The sequence below is a fragment of the Elephantulus edwardii genome, unplaced genomic scaffold (assembly GCF_000299155.1).
Source record: "Elephantulus edwardii isolate Elephantulus edwardi_28Jun2011 unplaced genomic scaffold, EleEdw1.0 scaffold00012, whole genome shotgun sequence".
In the NCBI taxonomy this organism is placed as follows: Eukaryota; Metazoa; Chordata; class Mammalia; order Macroscelidea; family Macroscelididae; genus Elephantulus; species Elephantulus edwardii.
The window spans coordinates 29,381,528-29,405,315 of NW_006399762.1; the positions used below are offsets into that span (position 1 = coordinate 29,381,528).

Below are 23,788 nucleotides of genomic sequence, written 5' to 3' on the forward strand. Positions count from 1 at the left end.
TTTAGCAACAAGCATATTTAATGGGGGACGGGTGAGACTCCTTCAAGGTGATCGCAATGGGGTCTGGGGACATTGGCACAAAAAGTATCAAAAAACTCATGAGTTTGAGGTACATAAACCTACTAAGTAGCAGAAATACAGGTTATTAGAAAATGTAATACCTACAGAAAATTAAATTGTCTTATTTCTGAGTGGGCAGCTTAAACAAGTATAGTAATAGTTCAGTAGCAAAGCTTTATCAATTTTTAATAACAACAATTGGTAGACTTATGATACTATTAGAGGTTTATGCTCCATACAAAACATAACTATGCTTTTGGGTGGGAGCAACAGGATAAACTCTCCAAATTTTATTGCCTCCTGAGTTGAGAATGCATTGGGCTTTATTTCTTTTGAGAATCAACACTTCATAATGATGAGACATGGAGATGATTTATTAACTATTTCATAATAGAAATAACAAGTAGTTCTAATTTTCATCATGGTGTTGCCTGGTTGTAAAAAAGAAAAGAAAAAACTTTAGTAAACAGAAGCAGAAAGTTTCTTCCTTAACATAACTCATATTTCATAGAAACATTCAGGAAGATGGGAAAGATTATTTTTTGCAGATGCCTCTAGTGCATTAATAGAGTGGGTACATTGTTTAAAAAGAAAAAGGGAAAAAAATAGGCAGGGTTTCTTCCCCTGGACTGCTGTTTTGACTTCTCTTTCAGGATGGAATAATTTTCAAATACTACTGTTAATTCTCTTTCTGAGATCAAAACCTCAACATCCATTCCCAAACCAACTCACCTACCAAATGGATGAGTTAATATATTCCTCCTATTAAAGATCCACATTATCAAAAAGAAAAAAAATCCACATTATCTACATGCTTCAGTAAGAAACAATTCGTTTCTTATTTTCGTCACTTTCCAGCAATTACTGTTTCTTCCAAGCCCTTTCTAAGTCTGTTTGACTTTCCTCTTTCCACTCTGCATGAACTGCTCTCAGTTCTTTCTTCTCTTGTGTTACTGAAATGTCTTCAACCCTCCTGATCTTAATCATCGCTAATGAAGGAAAGACATATCAAGGAGTATAACTAGAAGTGCTCCAGGTGAGCTACGAAGTTTCATATTGAATTGTATGCACACGCCTGTTTATGGTATATCTTTGTTTATCCACAGCCATGACGGATCCCAGCACAATGATCATCAACTTGGCCCTCTTTGGCATGACTCAGAGTGGAAAAAGTTCTGCAGGGAACATTCTTCTGGGAAGCAATGACTTCCACAGTAGCTTTGCTCCATGTTCTGTGACTCAAGATTGTAGCCTGGGCCGTAGTTGCTACCTCCACAACTTCATGCGCCGAAAGGGTCAAGAGATGGCTGTGCAGGTCCGGGTGTTAGACACCCCAGGCTATCCACACAGCAGCCAGAGCAACCAAAATGTCAAACAGAAAGTCAAGGATGCTCTAGCACAACACTTCGGACAAGATGGTCTCCACCTTGCCCTGCTGTTACTGAGAGCAGATATACCTCTTTGTGGACAGGAAGCATCACTTCCTGTGCAGATGATCCAGGTAATTAGAAAGACAATGTCACTAATGGCAGTATTCCCTTTTGTTAGACATTACCATGTTAATTGTTGATATCAAATCGAGTCTGACTCATGGTAACATTATGTATTACAACAGTCAAGCTTTTCCCAGTCCTATGCCAGCTTTATTGTAGCTGACATGTGTAATTGACTGTTGTTGTGGTTGTGGTGCCAATACATCTGATTGAGGGTTTCTTTCCTTTTTGTTCACTGTCTACTTTACCAAACATGATATCCTTTGCTCACAATTGGTCTTTTCTGACAACGTGTCTAGAGAAAGCAAGCCAAAGTTTAGTTAAAAGAAATCATTTAGAGCACACAGGGCTGTTCACATAGCAATAATCAGTAAAAAACATGATTTTTCCACCAACAGTCATTGTTATAATTTCCCTTCAGGGACTCAGTCAGTCATTTTACAACTGGATCATATTAAAAATAGAGACATATAAAACTTTAGAGGTTTCCTAAGTCTCAAATCTTTAGAATTGAAAATTTGAATATATATCTAAAACATGTTCCCTAGGTAATCAATATGAGAATCTCATGGATTGTTCATTTAAAAATGAAGATTCATTTAAGATTTACTGAAAACAAATCCCTAGAATCCTGAATATCTGATTTATGTATGACTCTTGAATATAGGCAATTTTCAGGACCACAACATAAAACACTGATTTTCACCCACTCAATCTCAAAGGGGAAATATCTTACCAAGAAATTGGTGCTCTTTCATTGACTTGGTCACTAAATACTGTTGATTGCAAACTTGCATGGAGATTAATTATTGGTGAGTAAATAAGATCTACGCTCAAAATTTTACAGTCTACAGGGAACACATTGATAAAAACAAGATTACACAGTAAGTACCAAAGTAAAAGCATGTTGGTAGAGTAAGTACTAAAGAATACAGAAAGGAGGGCTCCACTGAGGCTTTCAAGATACACATTTTAGAGAAGAAATTTACAGTATCCAGTGCTAATCTTGCCTCTACATCTTTAGTATCAATAACTTCTCTGTTCCAGAGAAAATTGCAAGGACTTAGGGTAAACAAAAATAACGATGCCTCCTTTAGCTAATGCTATCCTGTTTGCTTGTTTTTCTTATCATTTGCTAAATTGAATGTTTATACAGCCAGTTTATGAGAGGAGCTAAATGGAGGGAGAAGGTCTTAAGGATGGCCAGAGCTAAGAGCTAGAATAATGCACTCATGCTTGTATAAACATGTGTGTATGAACATGCGTGTATTTATTATTGCTGTTAGTTGCCATTATGTTGGATTAACCTCATAAAAATCTATGTACAGCATCACAAAGCATTGCCCATTTCAGTGCCATCTTCACCATTTTTGTTTCTTGAATCATTTGTTCAACCAAGATGTATTTTTAGTGTCTTTCAACCTAGAAAAGAGCCCTAGGGGTTTAATAGAAGTAAGCAATTTATGAGTTATCAATTCAAATTCAATAACTTCTCTTCAGGAAAAATTTGAAGCAACTTGCTGTCCTAAGGAGTTATAATTTCTCTCTCTCTCTTTCTCTTTCATTGTCGTCCATTTGTTCTAGTGTTACCTGATACTTGAGTGGATTTTCAGAGGTTTTAAATCACAAGATCATTCATCTTTCTTGAAACCAGAGGTAGTTTCAAACGTCTTACCTTTGGGCTCGTAGAGCAAGGTCTAAACCAAAACTTACAGAGCAATTCTACTGTATCTTACAGTCACTTTGGGTAGGAACTGACTTTACAGTAATGAGTTTTTGGTTCACATAGGGTCCACATCTTCTAATGCTATATTTAACACTATTCAGTTGTGATCTCTTAGGGTCTGGGACAATTTTTTTATAATGTAAATCACTAGTCCTATTTCTTCTGTCTTAGTCTAAAAGTTCTCCTGAAACTTGCACACTGTAGATGACACTTTCAGTATTATAGCAACATGTAAGCCATCAAAGTACGGTAAACTGATAGATAGATTGTTATTGTTGTCAAATCGAGTACGACTCCTAACAACCCTATGAACAATAAATCTGAACCCTCTTCTATCCGGTGCTACCCTCACAATCTCAGACATAGTTGAACCCATTGCCATAGTCATTATATCAATCTACCTGGTTGGAGGTCTTTCTCTCCTTCGCCATCCCCCCACCTTCCCAAGCATGATATCCTTCTCCAATGAATAGCCTCTTCCAGAAACATACACAAAATATATGAGACAAAGTTTTATCATTTTTACCTCCAAGGAGCACTCTGGTAGCAACTTTCTCCAAGGCATATCTGATTGTTGTTTTGGCAGTCCATGGGCTATTCAGTACTCATCTCCAACACTAGAGTTTGAAGGCATCAGTTCTTTTTATGTCATCCTTATTCTTTGTCCAACTCTCAGTAGCATCACAAGTGTTTGAAAAGTTCATAGCCTAAATAAGTTGTATCTTATTTCTCATAGATAGGTACAGAATATACCTGTACTATATATAGTATTTGGAAGCAGGAGTGGCATCCACTTCCTAAACCACATGCCTCTGGCAACTATATGAACTTTGAGAAAGAACAATATAGAAAGGCTTCAGGTCTTTTGTTAATAGAGTTGCTATGAGTCATGTTCGACTTGAAAGCAATCAACAACATATATAGTACACCTGCGAACTGATAGGACTTTGCCTTGCCTTTAAAAAGCTTTTGTCTGCTAGTCTGCATCTATTTCCAGGATGGGAAGATGAGCAGAATGGCCAGATTCTGCAAAGGTGTGTTTTCTGGTTTGGGGTTGAGACTAGGATGTGGCTCTAGCTTGTAATAAGAGTGTGAGCTGATGGGATTTGGTGTCACTTTTAAAAAGGCTTTTGGGCCCTTGGGCCTATGGACCTCAGGACTGATTTTTGTGGATATCCTGAATAAAACCGGCTTGGAAGCAGGAGTGGCATCTACTTAAAAAAAAAAGCTGGCCTCCGGAAACTCTATGAACTTGGAGAAAAGATGAAAGTTTTGTGTTCAAGACTTTCATTCATAGGGTCACTATGGGTCATCTTTGACTCTACAGTACTTAACAACAACAACAACATACTACAATATAGTTCTACTTCTATATCTAGTCCATGTAGACTATGTCCATAAATTTTTTGAAACTTCTAGTTACATTCAGTCTTTTGATTCTACCTAGACTGAGGTCACCAATATTTCATTATTGTATTTTGTTGTTATTTTTTTATTTTATTGTATTATTTTTGTGTGCGTGTACTGTCAAATCAGATCTGACTGGTACAGGAGGAGATTGCCCCTCCTTCCCTGGCAGAGCATCTGGTGGATTCGAACCGTGCACCTCTGGGATTGTAGTTGCAGCTCCTTGCCACACGGCCACTAGAGCTCTTCTATGTTGTTATTTTCTAACTGTCCTACACAGACACTGAGCACAGAAAGCCCCTGTCTATTAGCATGATACATAAACTATATAGTAATGAAAGACATAGTTCTCATTCAAGAAGAATTTATGTCTATGCTATTTTTATTTAAGTCCAGTATCAGGCCAGGTTGGTGTAGGACTGATTATACAAAGGAAGATAGTCTATTTTGTTTTAAAGAGGGGTTTTATGTTGGTTTTTTTCCCCTTTTAATGAGTAATGACATAAGACTGTGCTAAAATAAAGACACACATTTTGTTTCGTACATGTTTCTAAAAATGAGAAGAGAAATAATGCCATGTGTATAATCTCAGGAAATTAATGGAAAAAATTAGGGTGACAAGAGTATTAAAAATAGTCTTCATCCTCCAGCTCCTGGAAAATCAAGACATTCTGTACAAAAGCATGGAAGAGGGAAGATGATTGCAATTAAGAAACAATATGAGATCTAGGAGAGTCCATCAGCCTTTCCCAAATCATTAAAGTCTGCATTTAGAAAAAAAAAATTCTGTGGAAATCAAATAGAGAGAAATTATATTAGTGTTATTTTAAGAGTGCTCAAAATTTATTTAAAACTGCTATTAAGTAAACATTTAGCTTTGTTATCTTATTATGTGCCATCTAGTCAATCCTAGAAAAAGATTTGATGTCTTTGAATTGTAGTGTTGGAGATGAGCATTGAATATCCCCATCAACTGCTAAAAAAACAACAGGTATGTCTTGAAGAAGGTGCAATCAGAGTGCTCCTTGGAGGCAAAGGTGATGAAGTTCCATCTCACATATTTTGGGCTTGCAGGTAGGAGAGATTATTCCTTAGAGAGAGCCATCATGCTTCAGAAGGTGGAGGGATGGCAAAAGAGGAAGATCCTTAGCAAGGTGGGTGACAAAGTCACTACAGCAATGGACTAGATTGTGTTAGAGATTGTGAGGATGGCACAGGATAGGACAGGGTTCAGATCTCTTGTCCGTGTGGTCACTATGAGTCAAACTTGGCTCGACGGCCATCTATATACATAGCAACCCTGTAGGAAAGGGGCACTGTTCCATAGAGATTTCCTATGTAAAAGAGAAACCGACTGCCATACTTTTGTTTTGTTAAGCAGCTGATGCATGAGAATGGCTTTTTAAATTTGTAGCTGAGTGTTTTAACCATTGCACAATCAAGCAGTGGTATTGCTGCTGTTGCTAGGTGACTTTGCATCAAGGATGACTTATAGCAACTCTATGAACAATTTGCCTGAACACTGTCCACCCTCAAGTTCATTGCCACAGTTATCGTGTCATCCGTTTTAAGGTTTTCCTCTCCTTCACTACCCCTCCATCGTGCACCACTAGAACTCCTTTGTTATTGTTGTTTGGTTCTATTAAAATGACTACAATTCATAGTGATTCTTTGCACAGTAAATCAAAACCCCTGCCAATTCTGTATCACCTTTAGAAACTATCGGTAGTCAAGCTAACCATTGCAGTCACAATGTCAGCCTATCTCACTGAGGACTTTTTCTACACTTCCTTCACTACCTTTCTGTCTATGGAGCATTCTGGATACATTTCTATAAACTGATTTATTATTTTTTTGTTGTTGGTTTTTATGCACAAATTTACTCATAGATGACCCTTCAACGAATTTTCAGAGACAATAAATCACACAGAAAGTGATTACTTACTTTTCTTCCATGAAGTAGCTTGGTGATTCAAACCCCATGCCTTTGGATTGATGGCACAACTCCTTAACCCTAACCTACCAGAGCTCCCTGTACTTTTGACAGTCTGTAATATATTTTAAAAGATCTTCTTCAACACTGCAACTCAAGATATCAATTATTCTTCAGTCTTCTTTATTTCTAATTTTCATATGCATATAAAACAACTGAAAATATCATGGCTTAGATCAGTCACACCTTTGTCTTCAAACTGACGGTCTTGCTCTTTAGAATTTGAAAGAAGATTTTGACGGCAGATTTTTCCAGTGCAATACCTCATTGGGTTTCTTATTTACTACTTCCATGAATGTTGACTGTGGGTTCAAGTTGTTGTTGTTGCATTGCTCTTATGTGCCATCGAGTCGCTTCCGACTCATAGTGACCCTGTGTACAACAGCCCTAAACTCTGCTCTGTCCTGTGCCAATTGCATTGTTTCCAACACACCCATCCCGATTACCCCAATCACTGAATCAATCCACCACACAGGGCCTTCCTCTGCTGTGCTGTCCCTCTACCCTACCAAGCACGATGTCCCTCTCCAAGGACTGGTCCCTCCTTACAACATGTCCAAAGTATATTAGACGGAGCCTCAGAATCCTTGCCTCCAAGAAGCTGCCCAGTTTAACCCTCTCCAGGATGAATCTGTTTTCCTAGCAGTCCATGATACCCTAAACACTGTTCTCTAGCACCACAACTCAAAGACATCAATTCTCCTTCTATCCTTTCTAGTCATTGTCCAACTCTTTGATGCATAACAAATGATTGCAAAGACCAAGGCCTGTATCAGATGCACCTTAGTCTCCAGAGAGACACCATTGTTCGTCAAAACTTTGGAGAGGTCCCTAACAGCTGACTTTCCCACTGTAATACATCTTTTAATTTCCTGGCTACTGGTGCCAAGAGTGTTGGCTGTGGAGCCAAGCAAACTAAAGCTGTGAACAATCTCAATCTCTTCACCATCCATCCTGACGCTGCCAATTGGTCCAGTGGCGAGAATCTTTGTCTTCTTGACATTGAGCCTCAACCCATGTTGAAGGCTAGAGTCCTTGACCCTCTGCAGCAAGCGCTTCAGGTCCTCCTCAGTTTCAGCAAGCAGGGTTGTGTCATCTCCATAACACAGAATGCTGATAGATCTTCCACCAATCTTGACCTCATATTTCTCCTCATAGAGCCCAGCCTCCCGGATAATCTGTTCTGAGTACAAGTTGAAAAGGTATGGAAACAAGACACATCCCTGGCATATGACTTTCCAATTTTGAACCATGCAGTGTTTCCTTGCTCTGTTCTGATGATTGCCTCTTGGTCCAAGTATAGGTTTCTCATTAGCATGATCAAGTGTTCTGGGATTCCCATTCTTCTCAGAGTTAGCCACAGTTTGTTATGGTAGCTTTGTAATAAAGTTGAACTGACTCTCTCCTTATGTGTCAACTCTTATCTCTTCAATGGTCTCTTGCTGAGTCAAAATGATATTTTTGTTCAGAATATATTTATTTTTCCTCAAAAGTTTTTTTTTAAAAGAACAATATTGCAATCCCATAATTTTTTTTAAATGAATCACTCTAATTTGTACATGTCTCTGGTCTTTTACAACAATAGCCAGCATACACCCTCCTCCCTCTTACAGCAGCATTCCTTAATTCAGTGCCCAATTCAGGAGTTGATGGCAGAAGAGCGATAAGCTAAGGCAAAGATGTGATCCAGAATAATTTTCCAGAACAAAAAATATTTCTCTTCTAGGAAAACTTGGCAACCAATCTCAGTCATCTTCACAGGTACCTACAACTCCCGAAAGGCACTGAAAGCCTGTTTTGGGCTTCCGTTAATGCCTTTGGTAGAAGGTTGCCTAAGTACAAGCTGGCTGTTTATGACCTTCTTCCTGAAGGTGCCTCATACACTGGTGGCAGCCATCTGGATGCGCTCACAGATTGGGAGCAGCTGCAGAATGTCTGAATATTCAACAGGACTAGCAGCTGTTAAGACGGATCAAGGAGCCGTTAGGGTCTTCTGGTTCCAGACACACTATGGATTTATATTCCTTCCTGACTGAAGCTAAATACCAAATAGGGCATGTCTTGTCCTCTCTGCTTTCTCCTTTCCCAGGTCTTTTTTATGCCAGCCACAGCAGGCATCTGAAGCTCAGTGCTGGAGAAATGGCCTCTTTTTGTCTTGTGCCTCCCTATCGTCTCTTTCACATATCTCTCAATTTGTGCTGTTACGTTTTGCAGAGGGGTTAGAGGCTGCCAACTGTCACAATTGAAACATTTCCCTCAAAGGGCCCCTTTTTCTTTCTTTATGTTTGATCATCATTAATTTACAGAAAAATGATGAAGACATCAGTGAGTCCTCTCCCCCAAATTTGGAAACAGAGGGAATGATTCATGTGAATTTTATCTGAATTGTCATTTGAAATTTTTTTTAAATCCACAAATAATGGATCAGATCTGATGCTAATAAAGTCACTTTAAGGAAATAGCTGACAAGCAGCCAAGCTGCTCTAGAATTGAACCCAGAAATTGACTAAAGTCCACATTCTTTCTACTATCATGGTATCACATATTATTACTGAGTATAAGCAGGATTCACACATGTGCTTTTGTTTCATAATCCACAACTCAGCTGTTGATGTTTTGGGGTGGGGTTCTGTACAGAAAACTCAGTGTGCCCTCTGGAGAGCCTAAGAATACCAAACAAAGTGTCTGAACTTAGTTGTCAGTAACTCAGTTGAAAAACATTTTTGCTTTCTAGGTATGACTACATATAAGTTAAAACATCTTATTGGCTTCAGTTTTTCACTTGTAAAATGGATATTTACTATGTACTTATGTTATCTTGGAGATACTTATTTTACAGAGCTAAGTATTATATTTAATAGCTTCAGAGTGCTGGCATTGTACCTGACTTACAATAGATAAATAGATTTTAATCAATTATTACTATTACCATTGCTATTTCTGGCTATTGTTACTGCCCTGATTGTGATGTTTGCTCAGTCATAATTTGAGCATGTTGTTGGGGGTTGAGGGCCCAGGGATGAGTCCTTAGAAACAGGCATCATGCTGGGAAAGGATCAGAGAAAGAGAGGAAGGCCATCAATAAGATGGACTGACTGAGTGACCACATGAGTTTAAGCAAGACACAGATTTGTGAGGCTTGTTCAGGACACAGTAAGGTTCAGCTCTGTCGTTCACAGGGCCTCTCACTATGAGTTGTACTGAATTCAACCTCACCTAACAGCAAGCATGACAACACTCACTGAAATGACCCACAGTGCAACATGAGAGAGGTCAATAGTATATATTCTGGAGGAAGTTATTCCTGTCTTCAACTTCCCTTTTGACTACCGATTTGCTTTGCTTTGTGACTTTGAGTGATCTAACTATCTTTTCTAATCCTCAATATCTTTACTGGCAAATTGAGAATTGCAACAGTGTCTATTTCATTGAGTTTACTGGGTTGCTTCTGAAATTATTAACCTAACAATAAATCATTTAGCTCAGACACTGGTACAGGGTAAATGCACAGTAAATCTTAACTAGGCTCATTGTTGTTTTATTGTTAGTATTTGACTTATCTTAAAAAATGTAAATTTTTTAAATGTAGAATTGGCCTTCTTTGGGTTTATCTTTATAGGTTTGGAAAGAAAGTTAGAGGGAATAACATTTAAGCAGCCATGATTTAGAAATATAAATAATGCCCTCAAAATTTTAGAAGGCAAAACTCCCTGAGTTTGTAAGGTTAAACTGAGAATCTCCAACTTTAGTGAAGACATGAGCCTAGCAGTTAAGTGACTCTGTTACAAGCATGGGCCTGCAAACAGTCAGCTGCATGGCTTTGGAGAAGCTGTGTGATATTGCAAAGCTTCACTAGCCGCATCTATAAAATGAGGCAATTTGAATAAAGCATTTCTAAATTCCCTACCCATTGAATATTCTCTAACCCCAAATACATATTCTCATTTAACGAGGTCTTAACCCTTCAGCTTTGGTTCTCTGGGAAGAAAAATGTAGCATTTTGAGTGAGATGAGATTCAGAGAATAGCATAAAACATAAAGAATGGTCCTTATTGTCTTCCTGTTGCATGATATTTTTTTTCTCAGTTGATGTAATAGTTGGCTTTTTTAAAAGTTTCCCCCTAAAAGTCCAGATGCTATGATTTCATCAACCACAAACAAATGGGGCAGGGCTGGTGAGGTCCTGGGAAAATGAACATAATTCCTGGAAAACAAAGTTTATACTCTAACTAGTTGTCCCAAAAGGACAAGGCGGATTCATACCCATTAGCACTCTGAAACCAGACATTTCATGATTGATTGTAAAATATCCATCTCGCTTAATACTGTATTTAAATTATTAACACCAGATAACTTACATTAACTTATCTTGCTCTTGGATTTTTATTGTGAAGTATCAATCAACCATGATTACTCCGTCTCTGGGTCCATGGAGAACATGTTTGGCCACTAACATGATGATTGTACACCAAGCGACACACTTGCAAATATTCCACTATTTTCTGGCCAAAAATCAATCTAAAGATTATAAGCTAAATCAACTACTCTTTCTTATTTTTGGCAGAAGTTCAAAAGTGCAATTTCTCTCACAGTTTAAGACATGAGCATCCTTTCATAAATAATTATCAACATGTGAAAACTTCCCAGTGGCTGAGCACATGGACTCCTAAGTGGTGAAGAGCTTACAAACCCATTATCCTTAGGCTCTTTGCCTCATTTTCTCTGAATTAGATGATGGCTTAAAGTGTAGGAAATGTCTGGAGGAGACAACGTAAGGACATGTTAATGTTACAGTGTAGAAAACAAGAAACTAAAGAAAGAGTCTAAAAATAACACTGTTGAATGCTGTAAACACTAACTTAGAAAGAGAAGAATATTTGAATTTTGTTGTTGCCAGGTGCCAGTTAGAACTCAAAGCGACCCTATGTACATTGCCTTATCCTAGGCCATCCTCACAATCTCTGATATGCTTAAGCCCACACTATGAATTTTAATTAAAAACAAAAACAAAAAAACAAAACCCCTGACTGTTTGTGCCAGACAGCTTATTTAATATGCTTTTTTATCAAGGTGGTATTTCATGACTATTACTATCCAAGCATCAACCACGTAGATATCTAGAGCGTAGGTCTGAGGTACAACTCAAGGAGTTATGGGTAGTAGCTATTTACTTCCTTGTATTAAACATTAGGAGAGGCCAGTCCTTAGAAAAGGATATTATGCTTGGAAAGGTGCAGGGTTGGTATAGGGGAGAAAGTCTCTCAACAAGATAGACTGACATAGTGAATGTAATAATGGGCTCAACTGTATCAGTTGATGAGGATGGCTCAGGATAGTTCAGATTCATTGCTCTTAGTGTTGCAATGAGTAGGAGTCAACTTGATGAAACATAACAATAACAATGAAATAAATAAGCTACCACTAGTGGTTCAAAGATTAAAGTTTTTGGCTGCTAACCAAAAGGTTGATGGTTCAAGAAAAACGGGACAGTGTGCTTCAATAAAGATTTACAGTGTTGGAACCCTATGGGACAGTTATATTTCATCCTTCAAGATTTCTATGAGTCAGAATTGGCTCAAAGGCAATAGGTTTGGTTTTGGTTTATGAGAGTATTTCAATCTTGTGACAGCTAGCATGGCCACACCTGTGTGCATTGGGTGAGTATCAGGCCTGGTTTTAAATGTGAGAAGCTTCCAGAAACCTTCAGAGACTGGTTAGAAAAAGGATCAAATACAAAGCTATATTTATAGAGAAATAAAATATCAATAATATATAATCCTTAATAATATTATCTTACTCTCTGAATTTAGCATTTTATATCTAAAAAATGTCAAACCCAAGCCACCATTTGTCATCAAATAATTAATGATTTTTGACAACACTTTGAGAGTCAGTTGACCCTGTGGTAGAGTTACACTGCCAACCCAAAGTCATACAATTTGTGTACACCTGCTACCCTGCAGGAGAAAGATAGAAACTCTCCTTCCATGGGAATTACTGCCTCTGCAAACCTGCTGGAGGGTCAGATGAGTTGGTTCCAACTTCATGGTACATAATAGCAGTATGTTTATCAGAGACTGGTGAGCACGTCCAAGGATGCATCTGTTTCCTGAAACACCTCAGTTGGTATTCCATTATTTCCTGGTGCCTTTTTCCCCCCAATACCTTTAGTGTAGCTTAGAGAGTGCTAGTGGCTTAGTGGGAAGGAGTTGTGTTGCCAGTTCAAAGGCACATGGTTCAAATCCACCAGCCACTCTGCAGGAGAAAGAGGAAAAATCTCCTTCCATGGAATTTACTCCCTCTGAAAACCCACTGGAGGTTTAGCTATATATATTCCCAATTGAAGGTACTTAAAAACAACTACAACATCAGTGAAGCTTGGACTTCTTCCTGAAGAGAGGGTGATAAGACAAAGAAAACAAGCTGTTACAAATATAGATAAATCCATGTAGAGTGTTATAAAGGAATTTGTGTTTTAAAGAAATTGAAGTGTATACTAACACAAATAACTCTTGGAAAAATTTTGTTGCAAGTGTAGAATCTTTCTGTTACGGCAAATAATTATTGTCTATGTACTGATTTCATGTTGGGAAAGGTGGAGGGTCAGAGAAAGAGACTAAGGCCTTCAACAAGATGATTGACACAGTGACTGCAAAAATTAGCTCAAGCCTATCGGAGATTGTGAGGATGCTGCCGGATAGGACAGGTTCAAATCTGTTCTTCATAGAGTGTCTATGAGATGAAGTTGATTCTATGACAGCTGACAAAAACAACAATGTACTAACACAAATTTTCCTGAAACAGGAATTTTAGAACAAGGTCTTGTGTGGCTAGTTCACAGGGAATCATTGCTAAACCAAAAGTCATGTCTCTTTGTTGGTTCAAATTGGAAAGAGAAGGGCAGTGTGATTTACAGTCTCAGAAACCACTGGAAGATCAGATATGAGTTGGTTCCAACTCAACAGCAATGAGTGAATGAATTAGTGATAAACACACAATTATACTATGCTGTGGAGAAATGAATTTTGAACAAATAGGAGGGGGAAATTTGGAGCCATGCCATGAGAATGTCCCTCTCAATACAAAATAGAAAGCACAGACTACAGCCATGATTATAATGAGCTACAGGACAGAAAAAGTTTTACAGGAACTGTAACTCTGTGTCCTATAGATTAATTCATCTTCTTCTAAACTTAAGACTCAAAAAAAAAAAATAAATAAATAAGTGCTAAAAATTTCGTATTGAGCTGGTATTGAGGTTATAAAGTCTAAATTAACTGCAAAGGCATTTACTAAGTGTTCATGATGTGCTGGAAGCCTTGATGAATTAGGAAAGACACATCCTACCTTAGAGGAGCTCATGGTCAAGTTGCACAGATAGATGTACAAACAAATGACTCTGATAAAAAGCAGACTGTGTCAGGAGCTGTAATTGAGAATCATGATCTCAAGATGTTTCTTATTTTAAATATTCTTCCCCACAGTTCTCAGGAATATTTTCATATTACATGTGCTAATCTTGCTTTCTTTTTCTTTCTTTCTTTCCTTATTTTTTCTTCCCTTACCTTTTTTACTATCTTTTGCTTTTCCTTTTCCTCTCATTCCTTCCCTTCTTTTTCTCTCTTTATTATTTAAGATTATTCAATATAAATACATGCTATTAAGTACATTATAAGTACAATATAACTAAAATGCTATTTCTGTGATATACATATGTATACACACACATGCACATTGTTACATTGTTGTGTGTGTGTGTGTGTGTGTGTGTGTGTGTGTGTGTAGTTGCTGTATACAGTAAATTGTTGTTGTACTCAGTAAATGCCTGTTGGGTTAATTTAGAATTTATAACAATCTGCATTATGCAGATGACACAACCCTGCTTGCTGAAACTGAGGAGGACCTGAAGTGCTTGATGCGGATGGTCAGTCAAGGACTGCAGCCTTCAATATGAATTGAAGCACAACATCAAGAAAACAGAAATTCTTGCCACTGGGCCAATTGGCAGCACCATGATATATAGTGAAGAAATTGACATTGTTAACAGCTTCAGTTTGCTTGGCTCTACACAATCAACACTCTTGGCACCAGCAGTCAGGCAATTAAAAGATGACTTGTATTGGGAAAGTCTGCTGTCAAAGACCTCGCTAAAGTACTGAGAGCAACAATGTCAGTCTGAAGACTAAGGTGTTCCTGGTACAGGCCATGATGTTTGCAATCACTTGTTATGCATCAGAGATCTGGACAATGACTAGGGATGGTAGAAGGAGAATTGATGCCTTTGAGCTGTGATGCTGGAGAAGAGTATTGCATATATCATGGACTACTAGGAGAACAAACAAGTTCATCCTGGAGAGGGTGAAGCCAGATTGCTCCTTGAAGAAAAGGATTCTGAAGCTTCATGTGACATACTTTGGACACATTGCAAGGTGGGATCAGTCCTTGGAAAGGGACATTATGCTTGGGAGGGTGGAGGGACAATGCAGGAGAGGAAGATCCTTGATGAGATGGATTGGCACAGGATAGAGCAGGGTTTAGGGCTGTTGTACATAGAATCTCTAAAAGTCACTGACAACTTGATGGCACATAACAACAACACCCCCTCAATATCACCTACGTTGTTGTTATGTGCCATCAAGTCGTCTATGACTCATAGCCATCAGCTATGAGCAACAGCTATGTACGCTAGCTCTGAATCTTGCTCTATCTTAAGGCAATTTACTATATATATATATATATATATATATATATATATATATATATATATATATATATATATCCCCTTATTATCTTTTAATTTTTCAATTTTTTAAAAAACTAGTTTTTACTAATAAATTTAATTTGTGCCCTGTGTCATAATGGAGATCAAAACAGTATTTCCCACAAAGCACAACTTTGAAAGATAAAGCCTGACAAAATGCTTGATACACATATTTAGATTCCATAAAGATGTTTCTTACTCAAAGTGACTTCATGTAAAGCAGAATGAAAGTCAATCCTGTACCATCCTCACAATCTCTGCTATGTGTAAGCTATTGTTTCAATACAATTGTTTGTTGTTTTTAAGTACTGTTGAGTCTGGACTAACTCACAACTGACCCTCACAAAAACCCTTGGGGATTTACAGAGGCAGTAAATCTCACAGATTTCCCTTCTTTCTCCCTTATAACAGCTGGTGGATTCAAATCACATTCTTTGGGCTGGCAGGGCAATTCCTCACTGCTAAGCCAGCTCTCCCTAAATATTAGTTTTTCTTTCCTCCTTTCTTCTCGTTATTAGATCTTCTATATAGTTCTTTCATTCATCCCGAGGCATTTTCTTTTTAACACTTCAAACAGTTTAACTTTTAAAAAGCAAAGGATCGATGCCTTGAAATTAGTGTCTGTTGAATAATTAGAAACATATTGTCCTTTTTAGATGCTGTGGAGTCAAGTATGATTCATAGTGACCCTACAAACAACAGATCAGAACCCTGTCCTATCCTGGGCGATCCTCATCATTGTGTCAATACATTGGTTGAGGGTCTTCCTTTTTTCTGTGGACCCTCCATCTTTCAAAGCATGATGTTCCTTTCCGGGGAATAGCCCCTCCTAACATGCCCAATGAAGGTGAGATTAAGCTTTGTTATCTTTTCCTCCAAGGAATATTTTGGCTGTACTTTCTCCAAGATATATTTATTAGTTCTTTTGGCAGTCTATGGGATATCCAGCACTCTTTTCTAACACCACAATGCAAAGGCATCAACTCTTCTTCTGTCATTCTTATTCATTATCCATCCACCTCCCAGATACAAAGCAAGTGATTGAAAAGACCATGGCATGAACCAGTTACATCTAAGTCCTCAAACTGGCATCACCCTCCTCAGTAATTTGGAGACAGCCAACTTTCCAATGCAATATGTTTCCTCGTCTCCTGACTTCTGGTATCAAGGGTGTTGATCGTGGATCCAAGTAATATTAAATGTACTATAGACTGCAAAAGAAAAATCAAATATGCCTTGCAAGAAGCACAGCAAGAATGTAATATTCCTTAGAAGCAAGGATAGTGATATTTTTGTCTCACAGATTTTTGGTTTGGTACCACGAGGGGCTAGATTCTATAAAAAGATGCCATACTTAGAAAAGCAGTGAATCATTGAAGAAGATAAAGACTTAATGAAATGGATAGGAAGAATTATTGCAACCATGAGCTCAGTTAGAGCAACAAACACTGTAAATAGCTTTATTAGGAATCAGAATTGACTCAATGGTAACTAACAATATCAACAGTCATTTTTAAACATTGTCTAGCTATTATAAATTTGTAGAAGTGTTGGTATTTTTGGTAATGGGGGTGTTTGTAATGGAGTGAATATTATTTGCTGTTACATTATCATGGTTTTATATTATTGTTGTTGTAGATTGCCTTCGAGTTGAGCACGACCCATAACAACCCGATGAACAAAAGGCTTGAAGCCTCTCTACAACTATCGACATCTATCAAAGTTCATAGGGTTACCGAGGCATGTTATTTAAGAAATGGATGCATGAAAATATTTAAAAACATTGAATTGTTAAGCCTTTCTGTTGTTGTACCCCATCGAGTCAGAATCAACCCATAACTGACCCTACAATGTGTTTTCAGAGGCAGTGAATTGCACAGGAGGACACTGACCATCTTCCTCCTAAAGAGCTGGTGGATTCAAACTGTGTACCCGTGTACCTTTGTATTGGCAGTGTTATTACCTCTCGCTATGAGCTGTACTTGACTCAATGGCACCTAACAACAACAGTTGCCTTTCATATAAGGGGGGGGGGGATCACATTCTGTTCCTTCTGCTTTGTATCCACTTGTTTTCTCTAATCAAGTAAGAATTTATTACATAACCAATTTCCACATATTACCAAACAAAGGAACAGCAATTCTAATTAGGATGAATCGTTTGATAAATTGTATTTGATTCTAGGCATGTGAAGTGAAGCAATCACAGTAGTATTTTGTAGTTGTGCCAAATCACCAAATGTATTCGGAATTTAACTTTTCCATTACATGCATGCTGATCAATCAATACACTGTCACCTCAGAAATATTTAAACATGTCTTACATAGATGTTTTCAGCAATAATGACCAATAATTCTAGGAAAAAGAGAATAGGACACATCACTTTGGCTATGACTTCTTAACTTAAAGACATTAAAGGGCTTTAATTAGCTCAAAGGAACTTTGGTAGAGTAGTCCATAAGGAGCTGTGCTCCTTCTGTGAGATTTTCAGTCTCTTGAAAACCCACTGAAGGGTTTTGAGCCAGTTTTAACTAAGTCAGGTTTAGCTCAACAGCAGTGGGTGAGAGAATTAATTGAAGTTAACAGTACCTTCTAAAGTGATTACAGAATATTATAAATGTCAGTTTATCCTACATAACATGATAGGATCTCTATAAGATGCAGCTGACTCAGTGGCATACAACAATAACATTGATAATTTTAAGATTAAAAAAATAGCAAAATAAAGAAGAGCAATCTTCTGAGAAGCCTCCAAGGGCCTACTATTTGCTTAGACTAGTCAGATATTTGACTTCTGTCTTCATTTCACTTTACATATGTCAACACAAATCTTGACCTGACTGACTCCTTTGCTCATTTGTTGAGGAATACATTCCAAGGCAAATGACCATTTAACTTCTTTTCCCTTTTAGGAACTTCTGGGACATTCTTGGATGAAATATACTGCTGTTCTTTTCACTCATGCAGAGAAAATAGAAGAAGCTGGGCTCACCGAAGAAGAATACATTGAGGAGGCCTCTGATACACTGTTAACCTTACTAAATTCTGTTCATTGCCGATACATTTTCCAGTATAAAAATCAAAACTCACTTAAAGAACAAAGAATACCAATCTTGGAAAAAATCTTGGCAATTATAAAAGAAAATTGTTTCCAAGTTCTTACCTTTAAATAAAATTTAGGTGAGCAGAAAAAAAAAAAAGCACTGAGTTTTTCAGTTAGAAACCTAGTTTCAAAAAAAAAACCAACTCTGTTGGCACAGATGTGTGCAATCTATCAGAAATGTATACATTTGGTATACTGAAAGAAATACACAAAAAATATAGAGGGCACGACAAATAGCTCAGATCTATGCCCACGACAGTTCTTGTTGTAGCTGTTAGATGCCACAGAGTCAGGTATGTCTTTTTTTCTTCTTCTGTTTTCTTGTTGGATACCATCGGATCGGATCAAACTGGCACAGGAGGAGATTGCCCCTCCATCTCCAATGGAGCATCTGGTGGTGGATTTGAATCACGTGCCTTCAGAATTGCAGCACAGCTTCTTGCCACTAGGCCACCAGGGCTCCCAAGGATATGTCTTTTTATTCATATTACACACTATACCATCTTGGTTTTGTCTTTTGTGATTTTCTTCAACTTAATACCTCTCCATAGAAACTCTCCCCAATGCTAAAAATGAAACAAAACAAACAACCAACCCATCAGATTTACCCTTTTAAAGGTTGCTTGCCTGTGTAGGTTGCATATGTATTGATTTATGTAATTACGCCTCCTGGTGCAGTCCCTAGGGAGTTGCACTGCTAAACCAAAGGCCAAGCTTCTCTGGCGGTTCAAATCCACTGGTCATTCCTAAGGAGAGAGAGTCATTCTTCTCTCATGAACTTTACAGCTTGGTAAATCCAAGTGAGGATCTGCAATAAGGTGGTTCCAACTAGACAGAAGTGAGTTTACTCTTTTATAGATAGACATTCCAATTTTCGGAAACCCAACGTCCCAACAATATTCTTTGCATATATTTTTATATTAATATTGACTTTCTCCCTTTAATTTACATTTTCAAGTGTGGGCTTCTAATTATTTGCCCTTTACCTTAGTTCAATGCTAACTTTATCCAAACTTAATTTTTGAACTTGTGAACTTTTTTACAAACATACATTTCTATTTTCACAGCACAAGATAGAGTTCAAAATTTAATTTCTTTTAAATCGGTAACTATATATACGGTCTAGGGACTGGAATAGAATGGTATTTAATTATATAAATCAAATTGATTTAATTACATAAATCAATAATGGATTAATTTTAAATATTTTATTTATTACTGTTATAATGATGAGAATATTATTGTTTATTTAAAAAGCATACTTCTCTGAGAAAAATATATACTTGGAGCTCTTTTTTTTCTAAAAACTCCCTAAATACCTGAAGTTTTCAATATATGTGCTCTTTTAACTTTTCAATATGTGTGTTGTTTTCAGAGACAATGTCTTCCTTTCATATAAAAATGAAGGTCATGGAAAAGTGTTATTTCCACCAAAATTATTTCTTTTGTTTAAGTGATATTGAGGATGATTTCAATTTGCATTTTTCATTAATCTTTTCAAAGAGAAACTCAGTTGTGGTGTTGATTTTGGATGCCTTCTACACAGCTCTGTCCAAATTCCCCAGGTGTGAAAACTAAAGTGGGTTTTAAATTAACAAGTATCAGCCAAATACGTAATCTTAGGGCTGAAAAGTTAAGTAGATGTGTGTGTGTGTGTGTGTGTGTGTGTGTGTGTGTGTGTTTGAGAGAGGAGTTTCTACTGAGATGTATGATATTCTAATGAGAAAATTAACAAAAACATATGCAAAACTTTGGTAATATATACTTGACATGAAATCCTTGTTAGAGCACAACACAAATAACACAGAGGAAATGACTAGATGATAAATATTGCTATTTTAACAGATCTGTAGGCATTATGTGTTATGGAAAGGCATAAAGAATCACTACACTCTCCATCAAAAAAAGGATCATTACAATTACCAAGCCTGAGGCTTGTTTCTACTGCTGTTGCTAAGGACAATAGACTGCCAGATAGGAAATCACGTTAAGGCATACAATAACACATTTTTAAAAACTAGAATATCTAGAGAACTGGGAATAGTGTATGTTATAAGGTGAGTGGGAGTTAGGAAGAAAAAGAAAAAAATAAACCAACCAAGAGAATGAAAAAAAGTGAAAAAGTACAATATGTAATAATTAATTCACACTCTGAAATTCCAGATGGCCCGTTTTCAAACCAATTATTTCATTGTTCTGAGCCCTTTGTCCAAATATTTTTTTGGAGTTATTCTCTTAGGAACTATCCCTGCCAAGATTTATCCAAATGAAAAATAAAAAGTGCAATAAGCAAGAATTTAAGTCACTAAATCATTCCTATTATAACAAGTTGGTATCTTAAGAAGATGAAGTTTTGTTCACAGGTTTATTAGCCACTGGTAATTAATCTACTTTTTTTGTTAATATTTCAATATTTGGGTTATTATACAAGTAGTACTAAAATAAACTATTTTTGCAAGTGTTGTCTGTATTAATTATCTCTGTATCTATTCATCTGTCCACTGATCACACCTAATCTAGACTTCAGTAGCATTTGCCTTTTGTTGACTTTTGGGATAGTTTGTCCTCAACAACAATGTTCTACACAAAGAAACAAGGCAGCATGGTTCTTTTCAAAGGTAACTGCTGCCAATGGCAGCAGCCTGGTTTTGCCGATAAATATTTTCCTGGCAGTTCTTGTTGAACTGTCCCAACAAAAAGAAAAAAAATGATAAATTTTCTTTGTAATTACTCCAAAAGAGCAGTTGATGATCTCATCTCTCCCTTCAGAGTCTCTTAAATTCTCCACAGAAAGAGCTAATCTCCTTAGATAAACTACTAGTACTCATTTTGTCACTATCTTGCCCTATATTTTAAATAAAAGTTGAAGTTTAAACTACAATAAAAGAAGCTGCATGACTCTTATCTTAAGAAATATACTGCAGTGATAAAGAGCACAGGATTCATAAGAATAAAAAAAATCTAAGTTTCAGCTAGTTATATATTAACATATGCATTTATGAAAATTTTCTGTGGATTCTTTGGGGTAAAATTACTAATCACTCTCAAATCCACAATCAACATCAATGGTAGCGGTAGTCAAGGAATCAAAAGACACATGTGGCATTGGGCATTATCTTTATTGTTACAATATCTTTAAAGAGATAAAGAGCAAGCATGTCCCTTTAAATATCAAAGTGAGTTTGGCCCAACCCATGGTATATTCATTTTCTTCATATGTATGTGGAAGTAGGACAATTAGTAACGAAGAATGAAAAAACAACCATGCTTTTGAATTTTGGTACTGATGAAAGTCTGAATACACCATGAACTGCTAGAAGAACAAATCTGTCTTCGAGGAAATGCAAGCAGGGTGAACCTGAGAGGCAAGCAAGTATGACAAGACTTTGTGTCATATACTTTGAGTGTATTGTCAAGAAGTATCAGTTCTCAAAAGAAGACATCATGCTGTGAAGAGCTGAGAGTCAGTGGAAGAGTAGACTACTGTCAAGGACATGGATTGACATGCTGACTACAACAGTGGGCTTGAGCATAACACAGGAGACAGCAAGGTTTCCATCTGTTGGCATAGTGTTACTATGAATTGTACCCAGTCTAAAAGTGCCTAACAACCAAACCAAAAACAACATCTCACAGGTATGTCCTGGAGCTATTCAATCTGTATGCTGAGCCAATAACTTATGTGAAGAAGAGTGTGGATGCAGAATTAGAGGAAGACTCATTAATAACCTGCAAAATTCAAATGACATAACCTTGCTTGCTAAAGGATGGGTGACTGAAGTTTGAATTCAGTTAGGATTACAGTTGAATTCAGTGGCACCCAGCAGCAAAGCAGCCTTTCATAGTTGCTAAGAAATGGATTAGATATGTGTGAAAGAATTATGTAATCTATGTTGTTGTTGTTGTTCTTATTTGCTGTTGACCCTATGTACAGAGGCTCTGAACCCTTCCATGTCCTGGGCCAGTCTCACTAATTCTGACACACCAACCCCCATTTCCACAGTTACTGTATCAATCAATCTCATACAGGGTCTCCCTATCCTGAACTGTCCATCCACCCTTCCAAGCATGATGTCCTTCTCCAAGGACCAGTCTCTCCTGGCCACATGCCCAAAGCATGTGGATGGAGCTTCAAAATCCTAACCTCAAACGAGAAACTTGGTTTCATTCTCTATAAAACTCTCCAAATAAAGAATAAACTCATTATCAAAAAGTCAGTTCTGACTAATAACAACACTACAAGACGAAGTGGAACGGATTTATAGGATTTGTTGTTTTTATGTGCCATCTCATCCATAGGGTTTGCAAGGATGTAAATCTTTATCAAACCAGATTGTTCCACCTTACTCCTCAAAGCATCTACTGAGTTCTAAGCAAGCAAGATCTTAAGCACTCTGCAAAATGGTTCCTTTTATCATCTAGAAATATTAGAAATGTAACTATTTATTTAAAAAATATTTTATAATTATTTACTTACAAAGCTCGTATACGTTGTTTTTTACACTGGATCTTTCCCCTTTCCTTTACACACCCCTCCCTCCACCCATCAAATTTTGCAATTTCATAATAGATACACACTACAAACTTTTCTCAACCATGCACACAGATTTAATGAAGAAGGACGTAGATTCTTTTTTTTTCTTTTCTTTTGTGAGTGTACTGTCAAATCAGATCTGATTGGTACAGAAGGAGATTGTCCCTCCTTTCCTGGATGTAGATTCTTAAGTAAAACTTTGGATGGCACATACTGCTCCACAAGGCAATAATTTTCAATGTCCTTGTCAGTTGACTCGCATTAATTTACCTCCTCTAGTTCTTAGTTTCATTTTGCATGTTGGTTATAAAGGTTTAGTTTTCCACAGTTGCATAGTTCTTAGAACCAAGATTTGGGTCACAATTTTTGTAGCTAAATTATATGGCTAATGTAAAACATTTCTAACTGTATGAACAAGAACCAATGGTAATGAAGGAAGGAGTTCAAGCTGCACTGAAGACATTGGCAAAAAAATAAGATCCCAGGAATCAATGGGATATCAACTGACATGTTTCAAATGACAGATGGGAAGCTGGATGTGCTCACCAGAGTATGCTAGGAAATTTGGAGAACAACTGACAGGCAACTAACTGTCTGGAAGAGATCCATATTTATTCTCATTCTCAAGAAAGGTAGTCCAACAGATTGTAGAAATGATTGAACAATAACACTAATGTACATACAGGCAAAATATTGCTGAAAATCATCCAA

The 23,788-nt window shown here is 37.2% G+C and overlaps 1 protein-coding gene across 1 annotated transcript; it reads left to right on the top strand.

Annotated features, from left to right (window-relative positions):
• Positions 1 to 1,168: 1,168 nt before the first annotated feature.
• GIMD1 (GIMAP family P-loop NTPase domain containing 1) lies at positions 1,169 to 18,613 on the top strand. Its single transcript, XM_006881108.1, has 2 exons — positions 1,169 to 1,561; positions 18,353 to 18,613. The coding sequence occupies exons 1-2, from the start codon at positions 1,169 to 1,171 to the stop codon at positions 18,611 to 18,613; spliced, it is 654 nt and encodes a 217-aa protein (XP_006881170.1).
• The last annotated feature ends 5,175 nt before the right edge of the window (positions 18,614 to 23,788 follow it).